Source organism: Hemitrygon akajei, chromosome 10 (assembly GCF_048418815.1).
Source record: "Hemitrygon akajei chromosome 10, sHemAka1.3, whole genome shotgun sequence".
Classification (NCBI taxonomy): Eukaryota; Metazoa; Chordata; class Chondrichthyes; order Myliobatiformes; family Dasyatidae; genus Hemitrygon; species Hemitrygon akajei.
Window position 1 is genome coordinate 56,919,004 of NC_133133.1, and position 24,551 is coordinate 56,943,554.

The 24,551-nt window shown below is 39.9% G+C and overlaps 2 protein-coding genes and 1 long non-coding RNA gene across 5 annotated transcripts in view; 2 read left to right on the top strand and 1 right to left on the bottom strand.

Annotated features, from left to right (window-relative positions):
- hdac8 (histone deacetylase 8) overlaps positions 1–10,459 on the top strand; it is a 106,363-nt gene extending 95,904 nt beyond the window's left edge. The window contains exons 10-11 of the mRNA XM_073058365.1: positions 4,295–4,400; positions 7,555–10,459. Coding sequence (XP_072914466.1) covers positions 4,295–4,400; positions 7,555–7,577 — 129 coding nt within the window. The 3' untranslated portion in view covers positions 7,578–10,459. The remainder of the gene's footprint in view (positions 1–4,294; positions 4,401–7,554) is intronic.
- LOC140734439 (uncharacterized) lies at positions 3,926–18,073 on the bottom strand. The gene is made up of 4 exons (XR_012100541.1): positions 17,819–18,073; positions 17,273–17,370; positions 4,249–4,420; positions 3,926–4,152 (listed from the first exon to the last, which is right to left on the bottom strand). It is a non-coding gene; the product is annotated as an uncharacterized lncRNA (long non-coding RNA).
- Positions 17,307–23,912, top strand: cited1 (Cbp/p300-interacting transactivator, with Glu/Asp-rich carboxy-terminal domain, 1). 3 transcript variants are annotated; one of them, XM_073058369.1, is made up of 2 exons: positions 17,307–17,567; positions 19,976–23,912. In XM_073058369.1, the coding sequence occupies exon 2, from the start codon at positions 20,002–20,004 to the stop codon at positions 20,476–20,478; it is 477 nt and encodes a 158-aa protein (XP_072914470.1). In that variant the 5' UTR covers positions 17,307–17,567; positions 19,976–20,001; the 3' UTR covers positions 20,479–23,912. The 3 variants fall into 3 exon arrangements, with proteins under 3 accessions (XP_072914470.1, XP_072914469.1, XP_072914471.1); XM_073058368.1 differs by having other exon boundaries at positions 17,308–17,698; XM_073058370.1 differs by lacking the exon at positions 17,307–17,567 and adding an exon at positions 19,782–19,843.
- The last annotated feature ends 639 nt before the right edge of the window (positions 23,913–24,551 follow it).

Consider the following 24,551-nt stretch of genomic DNA (forward strand, 5'->3'; position numbering starts at 1 on the left):
GGTAGATCTTTTTTTGGAGCAATGAGGTGATTGTGTCAGATTTGAAGGAGTGCAGGACAGCAGTTGAGGAGAGAGAACCTGTAACACTATAAATTAACATGGAGCCCAAGAAGCAATGTTAGATAGTCAGGAGTTTTTGGGGAATAAGGTTAAGGAGAAGGAGGTGGGTCTTAAGGACAAGATAAGGTAGCATGAAAGGATATGGCAGAGAAACTAGAGTTGTTGGTCACTACTGAGTGAAGTGCTAGAAGCTTAGCCCAGGGAAACAAAGAGAAATGGCAAAGGTGGCAAGCTGGCTGATCTTTGCTTTACTGTCAAGATCTATTGTAACAGAAGGCATCAAAATCAGCAAGTTGACAAGCTGGTTGGAATGGGATGGGCTGTTTAAGATTTTTTTTGCAGCAGAACAATGAAGCTAGGGTTAAATGTATTGCTGTTATGATCAGTGGACTTAAAATCAAGACCAAGAAATGTAAAATAACCTGACATTTAACATTTGGAGACCACAATGAGATTTCAAATGATTTTAGTTTCTAGCAAAAAAAATTGTGATCTTGTGTGGTTATATTAATGTAGCAAATTTTATTCATCATGTGTATGTTTTAAGCTAAAAATATTTCACCTCAGCAAAGTTTATATATTTAGAATTGGCCACTGCTTGAACTCTGAGAAGATATTGGCTGTTCCATTCCCATGGATAATCTACATCATTGTTGAGCTGACATAACTGACACTTCCTCTTGTATTTAGCAGCGGAGCAACAGTTTAAATTTAATTCCTTTACAAATTGATCTTGCACAACTTGAAGACCACTCAGATGTTGCTGTTTTCAATATTTTTTCTTAGTAATCTAAAATCTTTTCATGAACAGATGAACAGATGTCTTTTTAAAACTATACTTCAACCTTTCCACATTCTTTTCTCTATGTACACCACTGCTTGTTGGCTCTCAGTGTTCTAGTTTCTGCTGACTGAATACATTTCAATGTGTCCTGACTCTGACTTTGAATCTTTGAATCTGACTTTCCAGTTAAGTATTCTAATAGATCACTGGAATTTTAGGAAGGGAAAGGATCTGGAAGCTGCATTATCCTCTTTGTCGCACACCTTCAAGGAGACATCATTTTTCTGTTAGACCAGACTTCATCACTTCTTTGGATGACTTTAAAAATTTTAATTTTTACTATCTGTCTCTCAATTTGTTCTTTGAAGCAAGTGAACCAGATGGCTTTATCTCTGGACTACTTTACTATTGCTGACATTTTAGAATGGGGCCGTTTACAACGCAGCTAAAACAAAGACCGTTTTGAGTGTCAGAGACTGTGATTATAGTTGAGTCAAGTACTCTGTATCCATTATTTTATCACTTTGGACTAATAATAAACGTGGATGGAAGTTTGGAATTCAACCCTTTGCAATAATTACAAGCTTCCTTTGCAAATGCCTTTCTCATTGAAACTGTAGCAAACCATGACTAAGCTGAGAACAGTGACTGAGTGAAATGGTGCAGCCTGAACTCTGCTCTGCTAATCTCTGGTTGGGTTTGCAGCTCCATTGTCCTGAGTATAATTGGTTCCAGTTGTATGGAATCTCAGGTTACTTAATTATTTATCAACACCCAAACAATGAACTAGTTGGCATTTCCTGCAATTACTTCGGAATATATTGTTTTGGGGAATTTACAGGCAATTGCCTTTCAAATCCTGTTTCACAAATAATGAGCTTGGGTTGTTATATATGGACGGAAATAATTAATTTGAGTGAGAGGTTGCTTTTTGATTCTGAAACCTCAGTCAGAATACCCTGATACGGTCAGGGCTGCAAAGCCTGCAGTACTGTGCAAAAGTCTAATTATATATGTGTAGAGCTATGGTGGCTAAGACTTTTGCATGGTACTGTATTTGTCAATGTGGAGTGGAGAGCAAGTCTGTAAATCTAACAGGCACATAGGTTGTTGGGAATGCAAGGGTAGGATGCTGTGGGAGGGCGAGGAGCAGGTGGCAGAGAGGGAGTGCCTGCTGGAACTGGTGCAGGTGCAGACACACCCAGCCCTGAGACACCAGGCAAAGTTATTTGATTCCAAACAATTGGTTTATTGATCATTACAGAATGTCTCTCTGGTGCTTCTCACTCCCTCCCCTCTCCCTTCCTGTTTTCCCAACCGTGATTCCCCTTCCCACTCTCATTTCACAATAGAGATCCGTATCAGAATCAGGTTTACCTTCACTCATATATGTCATGAAATTTGATTATTTTTGCACCAGCAGTGCAGTCCAATACATAAAGTTACTACAGTACTGTATAAGAATGCAGACAATGTCATCTCTACACATTCTATACAAATTTATTATTGAAAGCCATCAAGGTATCTTTGTGTAAATTCCCAGCTCTTAAGATTAAAGGCAATTGGTTTCCAAACTTCTAGCAAATTCTAGGAAAATTGAAACTACCCCACCCAAACCATTCTTTTTCTTCATGCAACATTTATAAAGTACCAAGGAATGATTTCAGGCAACAGTCACTAAATGTTCAGTATTTTGATTATAGTTTCACAGCTGAATGATTGTACTTTAATCTATCCCACACTAAATACTGGAAGCACTCAGTAAGTCAGGCAATATTTGTGGAGGAGAATAAACAGTGGATGCTTTGGGCAGAACGCAGAATCAAGGTGGGGGAAGGGATAGGAGTACAGTATGGCAGGTGAGGGGGGTATGATGATGAAGTATCACTGGGAGGTGATAGCTGGAAGAGGTAAAAGGCTAAAGAAGATGATGTTCGGCACCTTCACTCGCGTCTGCCACAAAAGGCAGAATCTCATGCTGGCTAACCATTTCAATTCTATTTTTCATTCCCATTCTGGCATCTGTTTATGGCCTCTTCTACTGCAATATTATGGCCGTACTCAGGTTGGAGGAGCAACACCTTGTATTCATTCTGGGTAACTTCCAAACAGATGGAAAGAAGATTGATTTCTCACCCCTTCTCTTCATCTGCCTGTCACCTCTCTCTGGTTCCCTTACTCCTTCCTTTTCTTCCATGGCCCCTGTCCTCTCCTATTAGACTCCATTGTTATTCCTTTGCCTCTTTCACTTGAAACCCCCTTTTCCCAGGCATCTTCAGAGAGGCAGCTCGTTAGCCCCTCACTAAAAGCCATCGGACTCAGCGGTGAGAAAACTACCTTTCTCAGACATCTGTATGTCTACTGTACCGCCAAACCGGTGAGGTTGTGGTGTCTCACCCACCCGAACCCTGATCTGTGTGAATACTGTGTAACTTACTGCCCCCATGCAATCGGCCATTGGCAAGAAATAACAGACCGTGCACTGCATACTATTATAAGAGAAAGTATATTTATGAATGTTAACTTAACCAGTTATTAAAGAAAAGAAAGAAAAAACAGAAGGGCCCATCATAATTAAACAGTCAAATGTGCACAGGTTGGAGCTCAAATCTTCCCAAAGCGGTTGTGTCCAATGTACTCACGGTGCCAACTCATATTCACCGATCCCTGGTAGAACTCCCTCTCTTGGGCTCTATGGAATGCGCATCCCGTCAGATTGAATCCCACAGCCAGTTCTTTTGAGCTTCTTCTCTCCATCTCCCGCCAAAAGAAGACCTCAACCTACCTCCATGTCCGCCACAAAACCTCTCCCCAAGTGTTCTCCGGAACTTACTCCCAGTTCCACCATTCTGATTGGATGACACAACAATCCTAAACATCACTTTTCTTTAATGATAATCGAAACACTACCAGCAGAGCACACTGCTTCTACAGAAAACCATTACATGAAATACCGTACAACAGTAGCAGCAAAATCTTTACCAGGGCGTTACGCACCTATCACTGTGCAGCTTCTTGCCTCATCTATTCTCTCTCCTTCACCCCTTCCTCCTCGCCTGGTATCACCTATCACCTCCTTCACTTAACCCACCTTCTTATTCTGGCTTCTACTCCCTTCCTTTCCAGTCCTGATTAAGTGACAGGTTGTTTCCCCTCTACAGATGCTGTCTGGCTTGCTGACTTCTTCCAGCACTTTGTGTGTGTTGTTTCAGAATTCCAGCATCTGCAGAATCTCTTGTGAATTCAATTCCGTGTATATTCTTCATTTGAGATGCCAGTCTTTATTTCTGTTCCAGTCGTCCATTATTCTGTACAAGACCAAAACTGGTTTTAAGTTTGATTTGATTACAACACATAATTTATTCTGGGCATCAAAAATAAGATTGAAGAGAAGCTTAACATACCTGCAGATTTTTTAAAATGCCATTATTAATGCAATTGCTTTTATAGTATTTTACAGAGTATGGGCCTGATTATGTACTAGAAATCACACAAAGCTGCAGAACTGATCAGAACGATCCCCAGCGGATTGAACAGTTACTCGATACCATCCGAGGTGAGCAGCAGAAACTCTCACTAAATTAGGATAAAGAGGAAAACCCGTGTCAGAAAAAAACATATTTCTTGAATGCATTTATAACAGATTTGAGCAGCAATATTTCCCACAACCAGGAAAGGACATGTCATTTCAGATCTTTCAGAGGGACCATGAAGTCACTCATTCCTGTCTCCTTAGTACCATCAATGCCAGGTGACATCCAGTGCTCTTGCCAACCTTCCTACACAGCACAGCTGCTGGATACTAATCTTGTGTCTAATTTACCTCACCTGCTCTGCTGAAGAATCAACTACTAAATACCCTCTGTATCAGTCTTCAGAATTTGGGTTCACTTGTGAACAAAGCCTTGCAGTTCATGAACATATTGGAGACAATTACTTTCAAATCATGGTCTGGATGGACAGCTGACTGAGAGAGAGGAAGATGTCTTTCCTCTAAATATTGCTTTCCCATCCAGCTGTACCTCCCACCACTTGACCCATTTGAACACTATCAAACTTTGGTGTGATCCCAAGCTCCTTTGGTACTTTCTTCAGGTTTAAGCATTTTGTCGTGTTCCTCTTGTCTCTTATTTAAAATTCATATCCTTTTTATCTACTCACATATAAGCGTTATTTCAGTGTGATGCCTTCACTGTTTTTTTCGTTCATCCTATGCATCTAGTGCCCTCTCATTGAATTGATTCACTTTGTCAGACATGCCTTCAACAAAGTGTGCCCTTTTAAAGTATTAAGGACATTATAAATGAAAATGAAGAAATGGTGGATGTTAAATAATTACCTCGCATTACTATTTACTTCATAGGAAGAGAGTAACATGCCATATATCCCAAAGAAGCTAGAGTCTTCTTTGCACGAAATAATTAATAATAGTAAATTGTATTAAGGTTTGACAGATCCCAGGACCTGTTTTAAAGGAAATGACAACATTTCAGATGTTCACATTTTGCTTTTTCTGAATCTTTCAATTCAGGAGCTGTTCCTTTATGATGGAAATGTCTGCAAACCACTTTGCTGTTTAAGAGAGCTTTGAGATGGAAACTTTGTAGTCTTACATCTGATGACAGGAAATTAATAGACTCTCTGTTAAGGATAGGGTGAAAAGGCACCTTGAAATGTCTTAACTGACTGGATATTGCTAGTCCAGAGTTGAAAAGGATGGTTCACCTAAGTCGAGATTCTACAGGAATCTCTGTTGGGGTCTCAACTAACTGCTACTTTAGTGATGTAGTTGACAGCAGGGAGAGCTAAATTCCTATCTGCTGGTTTCCAAATGAAAATTGTCAAAAAAAACCTTCAAGATTATATTTTATATTCATACTTTTTTCATCTGTGAACTTGTTTACATAATATCAGAAGTGGATTTTTGCAACCACATGACTAGCATCTTTACTATTTGTTAATGACAATACATTGCTCATTTCTATCATAATATTGTCCATATTTGCATGCCACAAGATTTGATTAAGACTTAGGCTAATAGGTGGCAATTAACGTTCATAATGTAACAGGTGCAAGGCAATGACCACCTTCTAAAACAAGTCTCACCTAGACTCCTTGATATTCAAATTGTTGCCATCGTCACCATCATCATCCTGTAGGGTCAATATTAGCCAAGTGCTTAATTATACCAGCCTTGTAAATATTGCCTTCCCAGGAACATTAGATGTCCAATGACAGACTGCACATCCAGTGACAGCGTCTCATCAATTCACTCACGGAAACCATTCCATCATCTACAAGATGGAAATCAGAAATTGAACAAGTATTGGGCACTAACTAGGATGAATGTGTTTCTAACAAAACACAAGGAGACTAAGAAACACAGTTGCTGGAACCTGGAGCAAGTGCTGGAGGAGCCCATTGGGTTGAGCAGTATCTTTAGGGAAAGAAGGATTTCTCACTATTTCGGGTCAAGACTCTGCATCAGCTATCAAGGAATACCAAAGTTTCAAAGCATTTTTTATTGTCAGAGTACATATAGATTACCACATACAACCCTGAGATTCATTTTCCTGAAGATATACTCAGCAAATCTATAGAATTATAACTATAACAGGATCAAGTAGAGTGCAGACAACAAACTGTGCAATTGCAAATAGCAATAAATAAAAAGAACATGAAATAACAAGATGAAGAGTTCTTAATGTGAGATCATTGGTTATGGGAATATCTCAATGGATGGGCAAGTGAGTTATTTATCTCCTTTTGTTCAAGAGCCTGATGGTTGAGAAAGTAAGAAAAGAGCATGGCCTGGGTAATGAGGATATCAAATGTTCAGTCTCACTATCATCTTTGTGGTATTGTGGCCTGTCTGATAGTCATGAAGTCTTTGAAAGGGAGAGCGTGGAAATGGCCCAAATAGTCGCATGAAGAACGTGCAAACTCCACACAGACAGTACCAGATGTCAGATTGACCCTGAGTCTTTGGAGATGTGAGACACCAAATTCACAAGGGCAATTAAATGGGGGGCATTCAATGGACACCGACTAGACACATGAAATGTACTTGACTAACCCATTGTTTTGGATATAATTAAATTCAGGAGGTTGCATTTCCGCAGAAGCATATGAATTCTAAATGGTTAGTGTAAAACAGTTCATCCTAATAACTTACTGAAATAATAAGATAATTCTTTGTTAGCTATTAAATGTGGTTTTACAAAGAAAGGGATTGTGTAAATTTATTGAATTTCGGTCTTTATTACAGCTGAAAATAGTTAACAAGGTGTTAGTAATTTCAATAAAAAGGGAATAATTTGGAATATAGTTAATCTCTATTAAAGATGTATGTTATTTGGCCTGAGTACTTCCTGGATCTGAACTGAAATGAATACTTTTAAATGAAGCATTGTCAGTACATGGATTGTTTATATGATTTCCAACTTCCCCAGATAACTGAAAATAAATCTTATCCAAAATGGACCTGCAGACAGTAAAGCAAAGCTTGAGCTCTGTCCAGTAGTTGTACAGAAATAACATTCCTGAAGAAGAACCTTTTTTGTTGTATTGTTTAATGTTTCTGTAGCTAATAAGAATACAGCTGGTCCTGAAACTTCATTCTTTGGGGGGGATTTAAGGTGAAGTTAATCTGTGAGGAGCAAGGTTAAAAGTTTATGTAAAAATATTGTGTTTTTGTGTGTATTTTCCAGGAAATCTGAAGAATGTAATTTAATATTTGAATGGGAATGAGCGGAAGGCTGCAAAATCTTTGAACTGCGTGCAGTCTGAGCCTGTTGTAGCTGCAGGGGAGACATGGGTCAAAATTACTTGCAAGTTCCAGGACAACAGATGCTCATTGAAACTTGAAGATCCAGTTAACACTTTAAGGGGAAAAGACCATTCAATATTCCAAAATTGTCATATCTTGTTGTGTTTGCTTATTTTGTTAACCTCATGTTGTAAATATATTTTTACTTGATCTTAATTGCTTCTTTGTAATGTGACCTTCGGTGGAGTTGCATTTTGATTTCTGATTGGCCAAGGAATTTGTCAATTACACTTTCAGGAATTCAATTAATATTTTAGGCTTATTGTGAAAAGCATTTATTTAATCAATTTCATCTACTGTTGAAAAATTGCAAAAAAACACCTTTTCAAAATGTAAGATATCAATTTAACATTTTAATGCTGCAGTGCACTGTTCTTTATGACAGTTTCTTGGCTAAATTTTCAATGGAGTTCAGGGTCTCAAACAAAGTTGGTAGCACGGAAATATACAAGGGAGACTCTCCCACTCAAGAATTAAGTCTGGTTAGAAGATGGTGTGCGGGGAGGGGGTCCCTGCTGTCCCAGGAATGGACCACAATACCTGGAGAAGGTGTATGCTACATAAAGTCATTTGTTAGAATAAGATCGGAATGAATTCCATACAAGGAGTTAAAGTTGGACCTTTACTGTGGATACCACCTCCATAAGTTGACCCTTCTTTCCTCATTGTTTTCTTTGGAGTTTTTTTTAAGGTGGGACTTTCTGTAAAAATGTCATATTTCAATTCTCTGGTCTTCCTTTGTGAGGGAGTTGTTCTGAGATACCGTAGAATTGGGTTTCTCTGTATGACAAGGGTGCCCCAGACATTTAAAGATGTCTCACATCTTTGAAATTAAACATTCTCATATCTTTGAACTTAAAACAGTCGCAATATGTCCTGTTTAAATGTTACATGGATCTAGGTTTGAAAAATGTTGCTGTTGTGCAGAAATCTTGGACTAGAATTCTACCATCATTGCTGTTAGCAATTTGATGTCTACAAATTAGTGAAAGTGTTTATAAGCTTAACATGTGGCATGTCAGGACAAGAGTTAGAAATTCCTATGCTCTAGGATAAATGCCAGATATCACTCTAAGACTCTTTTAATAAAAAACATATCAGTATTATAATTTAAACATTAGAAATTATGACTAGTGTTTAAAAACTGTTGATGATATGAGGGAATTTGATGGAAAAATTATGATGAAATAATCACTGGGAACAATAAGGTAGCTAACTAACAGGCTACTTTGGGCGATACAAAGCATGGAAGCTTTGCTAGATGAGGCAGTTCATTTATAATGTGGGATGTAAAATGGTATAATGTGAGCCATTTTCATATTTCACCAAGGCATGCTACTGTTGCGAATGCCCAGTCTCCAAATCCAAAAATAAACTGTCCAAGATCTACTGAAACTAGCTGTCAGGGAGACCCATTTTTTGTTTCTTCCCAATATGAGATCTTGGGGAATTCTCATAAATTGAATTGCTGAGTGCAGTTTACAAGATATATTAATGGCATTGAAAACTGGCTCCACTAAGTGGATTTAAGTGTGACTTGATAGCAACTATGATCACTGAGTGTTGCCTGGCAAATGTTTACTCAACCCAAGAACATTAAAGAACCAAAATTGCCTAAAGAGATATCATATTAACCACTAAGTGCTAGTTGTTTGCTGGTATTGATCCTAATAATTTGGGTGGGCTATACTCCATGGTGAGCACAGAGTTAAGATAACACAGTAATTATTGTCCCACCTTCTGTTGAAGTAAAACATCTTCAAACATCAGTTATGGTGAGTCTTCTAATCAGTTTTGAATCTTAAGTGTGTCGTCAACTCTCACCATTTGAACATTTTCAGAAAAATGATTTTTTTCTGGAGTTGTGCTGATGTACAGATACACTCCACTTGTCTAAAATGTTTCATATAAATAGAGATGACAACAGAAAATACAAGCAAGTTGTTTTCATTTGCACTTGCATTAAAAAGTGTCTTGTCAATTAAAAATGTTTCTGTGCTTCTCACCGTTGGAATGCAATGACTAGTGATTTTTAGGCAAGCATGACTATCTTTGATATACAGGTATTAGATGATCAGTTTTTGCTAACATTGCTTGAGGAAGGAATTAGGATGCAATCAAGGTAACTGAGACAGAACTAAAACCAAAAGAGCAGTGAATAATTAATTGCAACACCAGTAGAGTTAAAGATGGCTGTAGAGAGCTGATAAGACAATAAATTAAATGAGAGAAAGAAAAATGAAAAAGAAAATTAGACACATCTCAGTTCTTATTTTACTTACACCATAATTCTTCCGGTGACATGACTGTGTTGGGATTAACTCTTGTCGGGGATTCAATCCAGCTTGGAACTAATGGAATTGGTTTTTGGACCCCAATTCCTAAATGTTCATAATTTTCTTCCCCTTTAATACTCAATGCAGGGATCACACTAAATCATTCCTATGAAATTCCTTATTTATTAAAGTGAGAAACAATGCCTTGTGTGGCATTGCCATAGGTTATGTGTAGATGTTAATGAAGCAATTCATTTTTAACAATTCATTCAATTGCCAGCATCAGCATGTTTGTTTTACTTTTATTTAAACCAAGTTCAATTTAAATGGGTCTTAAACATAAAGTTGTAATTATACCTCAGCCTTAGGAGTTTAGCAATTTATCAATGTTAAGAGTTGAAATCAAATGGTATTTTTTACATTGTTCCTGTTACTGTTTCTCATTTTTGCAGATTTATGGTAATCAGAAAGTGTAGAATAAATAGTCATTAATAAAATAAATTAAAAATGCCAGTGATTATTCATTTCTTTCAGAATCTACTCCTTTAATGGGGGTTCTTTGCTCAATTTTGACAGTCCCTTTCTCAGAAAAGCTCTGAAAATATTCAGAAATTTTTAATTACTAACATCACTGCAAATAATTAACATATTTAAGGTTTGTTTATTTTTTAAGTTATCTTTATTTTTAAGTTGGAAATGCCTATTCAAATCACGGGTGTCATATCAGAGAGCTTGGTTTCCTAGAGTAAAGCTGTGGAACCTCAGTATGTCTGGCTTGCCTTTGGACTCCATATGGTGTTCAGCAATGGAGCAGCATCAATCTGAGATTCTCAGGGCTACTTATAGTTCAATTCAGCCTAGTCTACATCGTGGGGCTATTAACTATAGTGTTTAACAAATAGAAACAGCTTAGAAAAGCTTTTCAAGAGGTATTAATACCCACAGATGCCCTAATCCCCAAATATCAATAAATATAAAGATATGTACTTGCACTAGACACCAGATGATTACGGGAGTGTTAGCGCTCCCTAGAATTTCTTTTGTAATTTTTTTTGTAACAAATTTATTGTGTACATATAATCTTATATGTTCAAATTGCCAGGGATCATTGGACAGCAGTCAGGAGAAGTTTCAGTTCCCACAAAACCTCCCCTAAATTCCCCAAAGTCAATCAGTAACTAGATTTTACAGGTGCAGTGTAGTTTGCTGCTCTATATGTGGTAGCTGGACAGTGTGGTCCATTCAAGCACTCCTGGAAATCCTAAATGTACTGTATCCACAGGATACTGGAGAGAAAAATCACAGACCGTGCCATTCAGAAAACCTCTGCTTAAAAACTGGATCATTTAAATCAGATTTCTCTGCACTACAGTGGCACTGACCAAGCACACGTATAAGTATGCAATTGACTACATTACACATAGGTTGCTGTGGGAAAAGCAACATACAGTATACCAGTCACATATGATGGTGTGTGTGTTTGGGTGAGAAGCTGACCTATTCTGTAGGTGACCAGCTTGTTAACTTTCTCTTTTAGACTCACCTTATTCAGCCTGAGAGTAGTGAATCTGTAGAATTCATTGATACAGATGGCTGTGGAATCATTGGGTATATTTAAAGCAGAGGTTGAGAGATACTTGATTAGTAAGGGTGTTACGGGAAGAAGGCAGGAGAATGGGTTTGAGAGGGAATAAGAAATCAGTCATGTTCAAAAGGTGGAGTAGACTCGATGAGCTGAATGGCCTAACTCTGCACCTGCATCTTATGGAATGATTGATCAGCATCAAAATGCAAGCAAAGTCTTTGAAATCATCCCAATATTCTTCAACTGCTTCAGCAGTGTAATACTGAATATCAGCAATAAACAGTATCCGTATTTTCGAAGATCCATAATTTGCACCAATGTACATTCTTACTTGCTTTCTGATTACAAGCTGCTGTTGTACTAATAGCTCTGAATCCCAATCTAAAAGTTTTGCAGTTACAGCAATGTTGTCCAGAAGACACCGTTTAAAAAAACACTTTCTGCCTTGATCTTTGGAGCTGTCAGCAGCTGGATGGGAATGCAGACAAAAAAAATAACTAAAGGCAGTCAAAAATGGAAAGGAGGAAATGTAAAAATACATGTGCTAAATGGGAAGTGTTGATTCACTGTGGGAATGGCATAATTTGACTTCATTGAATAGTCACAATTTTCTCTAGAAACTACAGGATTGCAACTGAAAATGTAGACAGAATTTGACTTAAAATAATTTTTTAAAAATTGGATAGGCGATGCTAAGAAGCAGTTTTCATTTCTAATGAAGAGGAAAGTTGGAGACTTTTAGTATGAGATTCACTATGAAATTAGGAAATTTATAAAAAATGGTTTATCTAGAGTGTATGTGTGCTGAAAAATGTGGTGATACTTCATGGAAATTAGATGAGCACATAAACAGAAGAGAAAATTACACATAAATAAAAGAGGAAGCTTAAGAAGAGCACAAATATCAGCATGGGCTGATGGCCTGTTTCTGTGTGCACATTCAAGATAACTGGAAACAGCACTGCTCATTTATTTTCTCATGATTCTGGTAACTTGAGGAACTGAGCTTAATTGTAACAATCCAAATCTTCCTGCTGAGAGCAGCTAACTCAACTGGAACTGAACCTACACCTTCCTAATCTACATGGTTTAGCAATGAAGTGGTGATTTTACCTATTCAGCCTACACTCCCCCCTTTCTAGCTATAATTTTATTTCCCCCTTTTGCTCATCTAACTTGCCTTCCATTCATATCCTTAGCTGAAGTGATACTATCAAGCTAATGATCAATCCTAGTTCAATTAGGAATTCAGAAGGACATGGTGCCAATTGCACTGGACCCATACAAAGCTTTGGTGCTCCAATCTGAGGTAGCTGCCATACAGGGCCACCTTCATGCTAAATAAGAAACCCAGCAGACAATACAGCTAAGCAGTTTGCCAGTCGATAGATCAGATCAAGGCTCCGGATCATATGAAATCTTCAATGGCAATAGGAAATAATTTAACAGGAAACCCACATAAGAGCACACACAGCATTCTATAACTGTATCATGCACCAAATAACAACTTCTTCCAGAAATAAAACCAAAATCAAGAATCCTCACTATACACTCAGTGGCCACTTTATTAGGTATACCTCGTTAATGCAAATACCTAATCACCCAATCATGTAGCTTCAATGCAAAAAAGCATGCAGACATGGTCAAGAGGTTCAGATGTCCAGACCAGACATCAGAATGCTAAGGAAATGAAATCTCAGAGATTTTGACCATGCAGTGATGGTTGGTGTCAAGTGGAATGGTTTGAGTGTCTCAGAAACTGCTGATCTGGGATTTTCATACACAGCAGTATACAGAGTTTACAGAGAATGGTGTGAAAAATAAAGATAAACATCTGGTGAGTGTTAGTTCGATGGGTGGAAATGCCTTGTTAATCAGAGAATGGCCAGAATGCTTCAAGGTGTGCAGAAGAGCATCTCTGATCACTCAACACGTTGAACCTTGATGTGGATGAACTACAGCAGCAGAAGAACAAACACATACACTTAGTGGCCATTTTAGTAGGTACAGGAGGTACCAAATAAAGTGGCCACTTAGTGTAATATGAATCTTTTCCCAGCTCAACCATCCTTATCATGGCAGACATTGGTTCTGTAATTATTACAATGTACATTTGGGTGAATATCTGTGTCAATGAACCAGAATTTCCCAGCTGTAGTCAGCCATCCACACTTCTCTACCCTTGTTTTGGGAGAATCCCCTCGTGAACACTTCCTGTAGAAGCTGCCCCAGGCCCTAAATGATGTGGGTTTGCAGAGTGAAAAAAAAAATCGAATGCTACTCTTGTTTAGAAACATTGAAAGAATTCAAGTTATTAAATTATTCAAACAATTAAAAACTTTTTACAGCAGTTCAGAAAAGTCAAAAAATTAATTAAATAATATGAATTGCCTTTACCTAAATCCCACATAGCCTTCTATCTCCATTGAAACAATACTGTTTTTGAATGTGCAGCAGGATGAATGAACAGATTCCACAGTTCCAAGCTGGGTGTAACTTCAGCAGGTTCACACTCTGCCACTAGACTCCATGTGGAGTCCAGCCACAGAGAAGGACCAGCAAAACTCCCCACTTATCAAGAAGTTCAGGCTTCTACATTTGTGTATGATTCCTGAACTTACTGATGCATAGCACAGGGAATGCCATTGTTCAGAGCTAGCAGCTTACTCCTCAGTAAGAACTGGGCGAGAATTACAGTTTTAGATCATGGGGTGCTTCCTTGTAAAAGGGATTTTGTTTTGAGTACATGAGTCACTAGATTTAGTAATTGTTCTTTCATCTCATTAGAGAGATGGTTTTCAAATTTGAAACACAAATTCAAATAACTGTCATCTATCTGCCTATTGAGTTTTATGAAAGACGGAATGTCTATCTGGCAGAGTCTGTTTGTCCTCCCACAGATGGTTTCGGATCTATTGAGGATTGCTAGCATTTTTGGTTTTTATATCAGAAAATACACCGTCTATTATGTCATGGATCAGTTTTGATGTTGGAATTTACTAACAAAGTAGCCATTTAAAAGATCATGTAACTTCAAGTCCCTGTTTACTTCATTCCTGTTGTCTGTTCTCTGTTGTCACTATTGTTCTGGAATTTCAGCATCACTTCTTGGAGCTGTGTGATGTTGTCTTTAGTTTATTTCTAGACTAATATATCCCAAACAAGATTTTGTTTGCCCAGAGGTGTGCTGTCTTCCCACCTGGGGTGAAGGGTGGGGGATGGTGATGGGACTAAAAATTGATCAAAAACAAGGAGTCCAGTTGAGTGCTCAAGCAGAGATAGAGGTAGAATGCAGAACATTAACGTGTAAAGAATCTGCTGCCTTGGTATCAGCACTAAATCTGTCACAGAAGCTTTGATTGGGGCTGTTACATCTCCACATATTGTTTACAATTATAGTTGGCTGCAGACAGTTGAATTAAGTGCTCTCTATCCAAATAGGCTTACTATTTAAGGCTTGCAAAGAGGTGTTGTTCAAATAATTACCTACAATCTCACTGGCAGTCTTCCAGGCAAGGTAAAGTATTGTAAAGCACCAGAAGTTAATCAGATGAATGCATGGTTAACAAGATCCTGATTGGCAAAGTGGTCAAAGTAGCAATTTCTCCCAGACAAGGACTGATTGAAGGTTTGGACTGAAGTACCCCCAGAAAGCTTCAACAATCCAAATGAATCACTTAAGTTCCTATGGGCGCCATGCCAGAGGCGTCACCGGATTGAGTCCTCTAACCCAAATGTTTCAGAGCAGAGACATTTCAATCTTAGAACAAAGCATCCTGCCAGATGCAGGAAGGGGACCAGATGGTGCTCTTTCAGAAACTGCTGGAAATTCCTATTATGTGTGGAAACTGAAAAGAATGGAAGACTCCACCTATACTAAAGTGTACCGTATTCATCTTTCAACGCCAAGGCAAATCACTCCAGATTGCTTTGAGTGCTCAATTTCTCAATGAAGCCAGTTGATACGTCTTTTGTTCACCAATCTTGCTGACTGTTACAAATAAAGCTGTTGATACAAGTGCTGGGAGATGGGTGCTTTGTATGAATTTGGTAAATAGAAATTGAAAAAATATGCAAGCAAATCCAGAGTTCCATTACTGTCAGCAGGATAAAGCACAACAGCAAAGAGACTGGTTATGGTAATGACAAATCTACAGGGAACTTTCCCATTGGAAAGAAATACAGTTTGCAATGTGCAGCATTACACAGGATGGCATTGAAAAGTAAGTGTGTGTAACGGGTGGTCTCCAAGTTGTCCTGAATACTGAGACATACTGTTATTGAAGTGCCAATTAGACAGCTACTTTTGTGCAAAAGCCCTGAACATCTGCCCTTTCTGGAGCTGATCTGGGCTGTTGCAAAACATGGAGTCATGTGTATGGCAAGAATGATGGACTGATGGCAGTTTTAGAGCAACGGTCAGCAGTCTGTAATATTTTATATGATCAGGGCTGGGCAGCATCTCCAGAAAGAGAAATGTGGGTGGTATTTCAGCTGAATCATCTTTCTACCAGAATTGGTGATTTTGATGTTGCAGGATGATAGTTGCTAGTAATTTCCTTCTGCTCCTACATGCTTACTCCTTGCTCATTGGCTGGTGGTTTTCTACGACCTATGGCCCAAGTTCTTCAACCTGCTGGCTGAAAACCCAACTTAAACCTTTGGGTATCTCAAATGCTTCCACATGCACTCTTTCAAAAGACTGTGTTCTGAACAGAAGGATCACAAATATTTCACAGGGGAAGGTCAGTGGAGTGAAGAAGATAAATATGGGGTGGACTGATATTTCCTGAGATTTTCTGTGTCCAAATGTCAGAAGAAATTTTCTAATTTAAATTTCCTTTCATCCAACATCCATGTTCTCCTGAGGCTGATAATGCAGACTACACGATTCGGAAGAATAGGGAAGTGAGTAAGAGGATTACAGTTATTAATGGTAGGGTCTTTTTCACTGCTATGAATTTACAATCTGCAGGTGGGTGATATCAGGGATGCAGAACCTGTGCCTGTGAATGACAACACGTTGCACTCATCTCCAAATTATTCTTCGCCCTATCCGAAACCCACCGTCCTCAAATGGAATTGCCCCCTCCTGTGAATGTTGCCTTTAAAAATCAGCATGGGGGAAGTCCGTTTAATTTTGACCACTCTCCTGTAGTATTGATTCAATTGTCCATTTGTTCTTCCGTGTCTTGGCACAGGCTTTGCAGTGAGCAAACTGGAGTTGAGACTTGTCCTACACAAGCTAATATGGATCGGCAGATAACAGTCGGAAAGTACCATTTCTTCCAGTGGAGCCTGACTCCGGCTGTAATAATGACAAGGGATTGATTTCCTAATCTCTGTCCTTCAGATCACTGAACACTGAGCAATGCCAAGTCAAGTTAGTGGATCAGTAGTATTTTTTGATACATAATAATTAAAATCTTTGTATGTTTTTTTGCTCCTGTTTTGTGTTCTCTTTGTGGGTGTTTATGTGTAATCTCCATCCGAGTTTTCATGGGTATTGTCATTTAAGTACTATCAGTGTTTATGTGTGGGTTCCGTCAGTAGTCATGAGCTTGTTCGTGTGCAGTTTGAATTAATAAGCCGGTTTGAGGGAGTTTGCCTTCGGCCTTTTCAATCAGTACAGCGGAACACTACATGTTTGTAATATCGCTCCTCTGGTGATTGTTTATTTTGATCAGACCAATCTGCGAAAAGGCCACATTATAACAGTTACCACACTTTAAACGTACCTCGTATGTGTATCCCTCGGCACTGAAATCCAGACCAGATTTTCCAGTCTCCTTGCTCGGGTGAAATCTGTACTTTGAGTCAGTGAATGCTGATGGGACTGGGACAGAATAAAGTGCGGAGACCAATGAAAAGCTCTTTCATTGCACTTGGGGGATTGACGGAGGGAGCGGAGCGCGGAGACGATTCGATGAAGTGGGGATCATTCTGTCCTACTCTGCAGGACCGGAGTGAACTCCCGTTAACTCTGCCTTCGTCAGGACTCTGAGCGGGAGAAAATCTGCGTTTACGCTGCAAGTAATTGACTTTGATATATCGAACCGTGCGCTTGGACCCAATAAAGGACAGAGCGGTTCTGAACTAAGCGCTGACCCCTGAGGAGTGATCCGGATCTTGTGGAGAGCGGAACCCAGGCAGCACGAGTTGGGGTAGGGTCGCATCGCGAAGATATTTGAGGGCCACATTCTCGGGAAGGGGGGACGAGGGGTTGTAGAGAATATCCGATCCATATCGGATCACGTCTGCAAGAGAAATCTAGAGACACTAACCTTGGGCATCATCCACGGGGAGAGCGGGTTTGCATTCACATGGGTCACGGATCTCCCTTTCCCCTTTGTTTGACGCCCCCTGCTTAATCACAACAATTCGAATTTCGGAGAACTAGAGTTAAAAAATGAATAACGACATCTAATGACTATCAGTGGCAATGGAAGGAGCTTCCGGCTTGGTGGTTTCACAGAGCTGGTGCCCTCCGCTGCTGAAGCTTTCACCCGTCTGCTGGAGATAGATCTGTTTCGACGTTTCCAGAATCTGACCCTGCTGACAACCCTGGAGTCAGAGCGATCAGATTCTTTCGACGAACAGAATATCTATCAAGTGACCAATATGAGTCAAATATATTGGATGGGGGGGGGGGGTATCAAAATCAAAAATCATCCCATTGGTTTTTGTGACATTTTCACGTAGTGGATATTAACATAAATTCATCGTATCCTTGCATTAAAAATAGGGAGATCTCTGATTGTTCCATACGTTCTGCCTTCACCTATATATCCATATTTAATCCTTACCAAGTATCTAGTACACTGGATGATCGGTATATCTAATATAGGATCAAATTCAGCCATTAGAATGAATATGGTCCTCCCTACTTTCTGAAGTTCGAGACGTGTAGAAGGTAAAGCTTGAAGAGGTCTCCGTGGCACCGTGGGATTTTACACGGCGTCCAAAAACGAAAGAGGCGGACAGCATTAGACATAATGCAAACAGAGCATTGATCTTGGGTGCCAACGATAGGTGGTTGCTGGGAGAACCAGGGAGAGGATGTTAATGGTTATGCTGGTGAGCATGTGTTCCCGAGGAATAACTGGGGAATGAAGGTTTTGGGATTTCACACAGAGCGGGAATAAACCAAAGAGAAGGCCAACGGCCGCCTTCTATCTGGTCAGAAAAGACGGAGTGTGGAACCAGGGAAAATATTGCCACTTACATGAAGGATTTCAAAGTCACAGCGCGCAGTAACAGGCCGTTCAGCCCACTATCTGCAAACTGACCATCAAATCTATGCCACTCCCATCTACCAGCACCTGCCGCCGAGTGAATTGCTCCACTCGATACTTCTTAAACGTGAGCTTACAGCCACTGTCAAAGGTTACAGCTCTGTCTCCATAATTACATGACCCCCCCCCCGTCCAATAAAAAGTCCATCCGTTTGTGTTAATTTATTAAGTAGATTTCAGTGTTGTTGTTGCATATCATTGAGGTATTTTTTAAAAGCTCTTGGGACAATGCCCGGCGCCCATTCCGCATTCCGTGACAGAAGACACCTTCCCGGGCCGCTGCAGCCCTTCTCCGTCGCAACCGATGTTCTGAATATTCCAGTGAGTCCCCGAGGAAACTGCGGAAGTGCCCCCGGTTATTAGAAATCTGTATCTCTAAATCCAGACGGACGAAGCAAATAATTCAAACACAGAATCTATTTAGAAATTAAACAAAATAAAAACAATCAACATCAAAAGCTTAACGTCAATCCGTTATCAACTACCTACCCTAAATACTACCGTCAGATTCATTTTGTTAGGCAAACACGGGAAAAACGAAATGCAACAGAATTTCAGGGAAAGCTGCACACCAACGGATAAAAAACTAACAAATAATCGATGTGCGAGGTCAAACTGCAAATAAAAATAATACTGAGAACAGTGAATTTAAAATCCATGGAACGAAGTTATTTATAATGATCGCTGAAGGACGTAATAAAGTAAATAATGTCGAAGATCTGGAGTTTGAACAGTTACTTTTTTACTCTGAATAAGTTTTAGCATCTCACTACGCAGAACGGGAACATTTGTTTGTGTGGGTTATTTATTTCTACGTCAGTATCCAGTTCGCAAAATATTATGTGAACTACGCCTCCTAAAATGCCCAAAGGCCACACTATGAGCCAATATAAAGCGGGTACGAATTGCTCCTAAAAATATCGTAAACGGGAAGCATTTCCCAAGAATTTCTTTTCTGGCCTGTCTTGGTGTCTTGCTTTGCAACATTCTCTTTATGGAGATAATTTGCAAAATGTAGGTCAGAGGAAACTTTGCGACACTGCGAGTTGAGATCCTTCAGAGGAATAACAAAGATTGCAGTCTTTATGTTTGAGATTTACCTCCTTGGTAAAACTATTTTTTGTTTCCCTCCCCTCCCCGTTTCAGGTCCCTGTCTGATTTCTGCTGGGTCGATGAGTTCCCTCGTGTACCCGGGACTGAAGGAGTGTGAGACGGTCGCCATGCTGCACTACGGCGGTTCGGTGATCCGGAGCAGGGTTCCCAGCGGCTCCAGTGGGCAGTTTAACGCGGGGCTGATCACTTCTTCGTGCGGGGTGCAGAAGCAGCAGTTCACCTTGCACGGCCCGCAGCTGCTGGCCAGCTTCCAGCTGCAGAAGCTGAACAGCCAGTACCACAGCTCGGCGCTGCAGCCCGCCCCGCTGTCCGGAGACGGCCAGGCAGCGGGTGCTGCCCAGACCCCGGCGCAGGCCGTCCCGGGAGCTCCAGCGCCACATGCCCCGGGCATCATCGACACGGATCTCATAGATGAGGACGTGCTCATGACCCTAGTGCTGGAACTGGGTTTGGATCGAGTGGACGAGCTGCCTGAACTTTGGCTGGGACATAATGAATTTGATTTCACTTCAGATGTGACTTCGGTCACCTGCTGACAGTGAGCCCGCCTGGAGACTGTAAGTGGACTGAACCGATTCAAATGCAAACACGCCGGTTGACATCGGGCGGTTTGAGAACGTTTGCGACCGGTTTCCTACATACAGACTGTGTTAACAGACTCCGGCAGTGAGCTGGCCTTTGTGTTGCCCAGAGTTGCGTCTTCATTCAGATTTGCGCCTTTCCGCGGTGACCGAGAAACGGAATGGATACCGCACTGGAGATGCTATGACACAAAACGAGTTGCGTTTTAAACACGAATCAGGAGGAAGCCCGGACAGGGAGAATCGACGGCCTTGAACGACGTGCCTTAAACATAACGTATGGGTATGGTTCTTGCTGGTTTATTGAAATGGAGAAAAACAGGACCTCGGGCTCTCCCTTAAATAACAACATACAAACATATCCCATTTACTGGAAACGACCCAGATCCTCGACATTTCTCCCCCACTCCCACGGATGCTTTCTCTCGCTGAGTTCCTCAGACAGATTGTTTGATATCCCTTTTGCTTTTTCATATTCCTTACGGTTCGCGAGATAACTCCTTGGAGTTTCGTGGAGAGTTATGGCTTGTTGAATAGATTTCTAAAATTGGTGTATTTCGTAGGGTTGGACTTCCTCGCATAAATCCACTTTGTCATATTCGATCCTTCAAATTACGCACAAATGGTAATGTCGATTTCAACTGGTTCTCTTTCCTTGAGGAACCTTCTCGAGGTTACAGCCTGGTAGACGAGGAGAGAACGGACGCTGATGATCCTCTCTTCTCGGGAAACACAAATTGCTGTAGGAACTCGGCGGGTCAAGCGGTATCGTGAGAGGACAGGAATCATGGAAGCTCTGGGTCGAGACCCTAAACCAGGATGCTGCCTGACCTGTTGAGTTCCTCCAGCGGTTTCTGTGTTGCTCTAGACTTCACCACTGCGGTCTGTGGTGTGTCCGGGGGTTGCTCACCTTCTCCAACCCGACCTTGTCTGTTGCGTAAAGGGGAGAAAGGTAGCAAATTACTTCACACAGGAAACAGCAGGAAGTAGACAAACTTGTTGCCAGATCTCCTGAATCCCAAGTCCTGAACCGATACCAATAAGTAAGTTACTATGCTGTTTACATAGCTTACTATTTATAAATAAATCAGATCCAGCGAGTAAATGACCGCTGACCACGTCCCTTGTTGTATATATTTTAGTCATATCTGTGAGAGAAGGTACAAAACGACACTTTTTGCTGTTGAGTGGAAGCAGCGCAGTGGGCAGCTCTCGGGCGCCCCCTCGTGGTCATTGTTAGAATAAGACCAGAGACATGAGAGACGGCCGGCGCTGGAATCTGAAGCAAAACGGAACTGCTGGAGGAACTCAGTGAGCCGGGGAGCATCGAGATGCGGGGTCTGCATCTGAAATTCCTTTCCAATCCCAGGTGCTCTTCAACCCGCTTAGTTCCTCCAGAGTTTAAGTTCTGAACCATCTTGAGTAATTCATACAAAGTGTCGACTGATCTTAAATTAGGAAAGGCATTCGATCGGCATTTATACTACGATTACTCAAATAAATAAAATAACTGACTTCACTGCAATTCAGTAGAGAATGAGTTTCATCGGACGATTAGTTATTTTACTCAGTGGACAATCAGTTGTCTAAAGGCCGCCAGATACTTTCCTTCATAGAGCGAGAAGGTCACACAAGAGGGCGAAAAGAACCCGAAAACAAGAGGTGGGGAGCAGGAACAGGCCAATCGGCCACATAGAGCCCAGGTGATATATCATTCAATAAGATGATGGCTGATATGATCTTGGCCTCAACTTCCCTTTCTCTCCTTGCATACTGTATTTCAGCGTCTGTGAATCCCTGCCTTGAACATACATATTCATTGACTCTGCTTCCGCTTCTGAGACAGAGAATTTGACTCTGAGAGAAAAAATTCTTTCTGATCTATTTCTTAAATGGCGCCCCCCTTAGTCTGAAACTATGCTCCCTATTTCTAGATACCACAAAAAGAGTGAACGTCTCCTATGGGGATCTTTTTCTTTTAGTGGCATTTAGAACTATATTGAGTGGTAGGTACAATTTTTGGGTAATCTGGGTAGGTAGAACTTCAGATTCTGAAATGTTTCAATAAAATCTCCTCTTAATTTTTAAACACAAATTAGACACAATTTGCTCAACTTTTTTTCATACATCAACCCCTTCATCCCAGGAACCAACGTTATGCGCCTTCTCTGTATTGCTCCAATGCAAACGTATCCTCCTTTAAATATGGAGATAAAAATGTATGCAGTTCTCTAGGTTTGGTGTTCTGGGCATCCAATAATTTGTATGGACTCTTGTATTCCATATTCTTGAAACCAAGTGCAGGTAGTTCCTTGGCCCATGCAGATCCTGTACTGTTGATAATATCCTTTCATTCTTACTTCCAGAAAGAAGGACCTCATATTTTCCTATACTGTATTCTATCAGCCAGCATTCAGCCCACTCATATAACCCATCTATATCCCTCTTCAGGTCCTTCCTGTCCTCCTCACAGCTTGCTATTCCTTCTGACTTTTGATCATCAGCAAATTTGACTACTGTTCACTTGGTTCCTTTATCCAAGTTTATGTTCTGGATTGTAAATAGTTAAGGTCCCAGCACTGATCTTCCTGACAAGAAATTACTGGCACTTTTTTTTTGTTAGCCACACACCTATCCATGCCAATATATTACCCCGCCCTGTGTAATCTTACCTGATACGAATTAGTTTGAGCAATTAAGGTGAGAAATTTAATTTCAGCATATCTCTTTGGTGGACACATAGGGCAAACATTAAAAAGATGGGCCAAAGGGCCTGTTTCTATGCTGTAGTACTCTATGACTATGACTATATAATCCTTTTAAATGATTAAGTGCAGTGATATATTAGGGAACAGTTCCCTAGAAATTCAGCAAATGCATATGTGTCAGTTCACAAAGTGGTCATTCAATTCTTGAACATTATATTTTTGTGAGTTGAAATATTCATTTCTCCTCTGTCATGGGCTTAAAAATAGTGAACAAATATATTGTACAATGTTCACACTAGTTTAGTCTTGAGTGTCTGCACACACATCTCCTTTCTTCCATGGCTTTCTAAAATACAAACAAAATAAAGAATCCTTTAGTTCTACACAACAGAGATGAAACACTTTCCATAGATTTTTTTGTGGGAATTCTGTAATCCTTATGATTCTTTTTCCTATTTGTAACAACCATTCAATGACAGAACATTATCTATGTAACACTGTCATCTACAACTTTTTGTACAGTCCTTTGCTGGTGGCGTTTAACAAATATACATGCTATAAAAAGACCTCAACTGTGGCACTTTGACTTATTCTGCAGAGCATGTTGTAAAGCTGTATAACATGCACAAAAGTAATTTACCAGCACTGATACTTAATAAACATATTATTTGTTGCATTCAAGTGAAAGGGTATCATGTGTCTCATTTCAGAGCTAACTAAGTAATGTGAGTTTTCATTTAGTAATTTAAAATTTTGACTGACATTTGGAATATTTCTAATATGGAGAATGTATGGTTCAATTAAGAAATGGTACAAATAATTAACAATTTTTATTTTACATTTCAATCCATTATTTCTCTTCTCATAACACTATATTTTATCATTCAATCTAATTCTTAACTGTTCATACTCTTTGTCTTCACTATTTCTCCCCTTTCTTTTGCCTCTTTTTCTTCTTTAGCTAATCAGTACTTTGAAATGTATCAACTAATGTTTTCTTATTGTAAGTATGGAACTCTACTAACAAATTTTATGACAATTCCAGTATTTCAGTACTTTTCAAATGTCATTTCACACGGAAACAATTTGAAAATGTTGCTACATCATATCAGTAATCAAAACTATTTATCCTCAAAATAGCAATGTGTTGGTTGCCTTGAACTGGAAAGATGTCATATATTAATTGAATTGCTATCTATTGAGAAAATTAGGGAGAAAATCTCAATAATTTAACTCAAAAGTGCTGTATATTAAAGATGGGAGCAGGCTTTGCCGAGATAGGGAACAGCTTAGACTAGCCTTTCTCAACCGTTTTGCCCT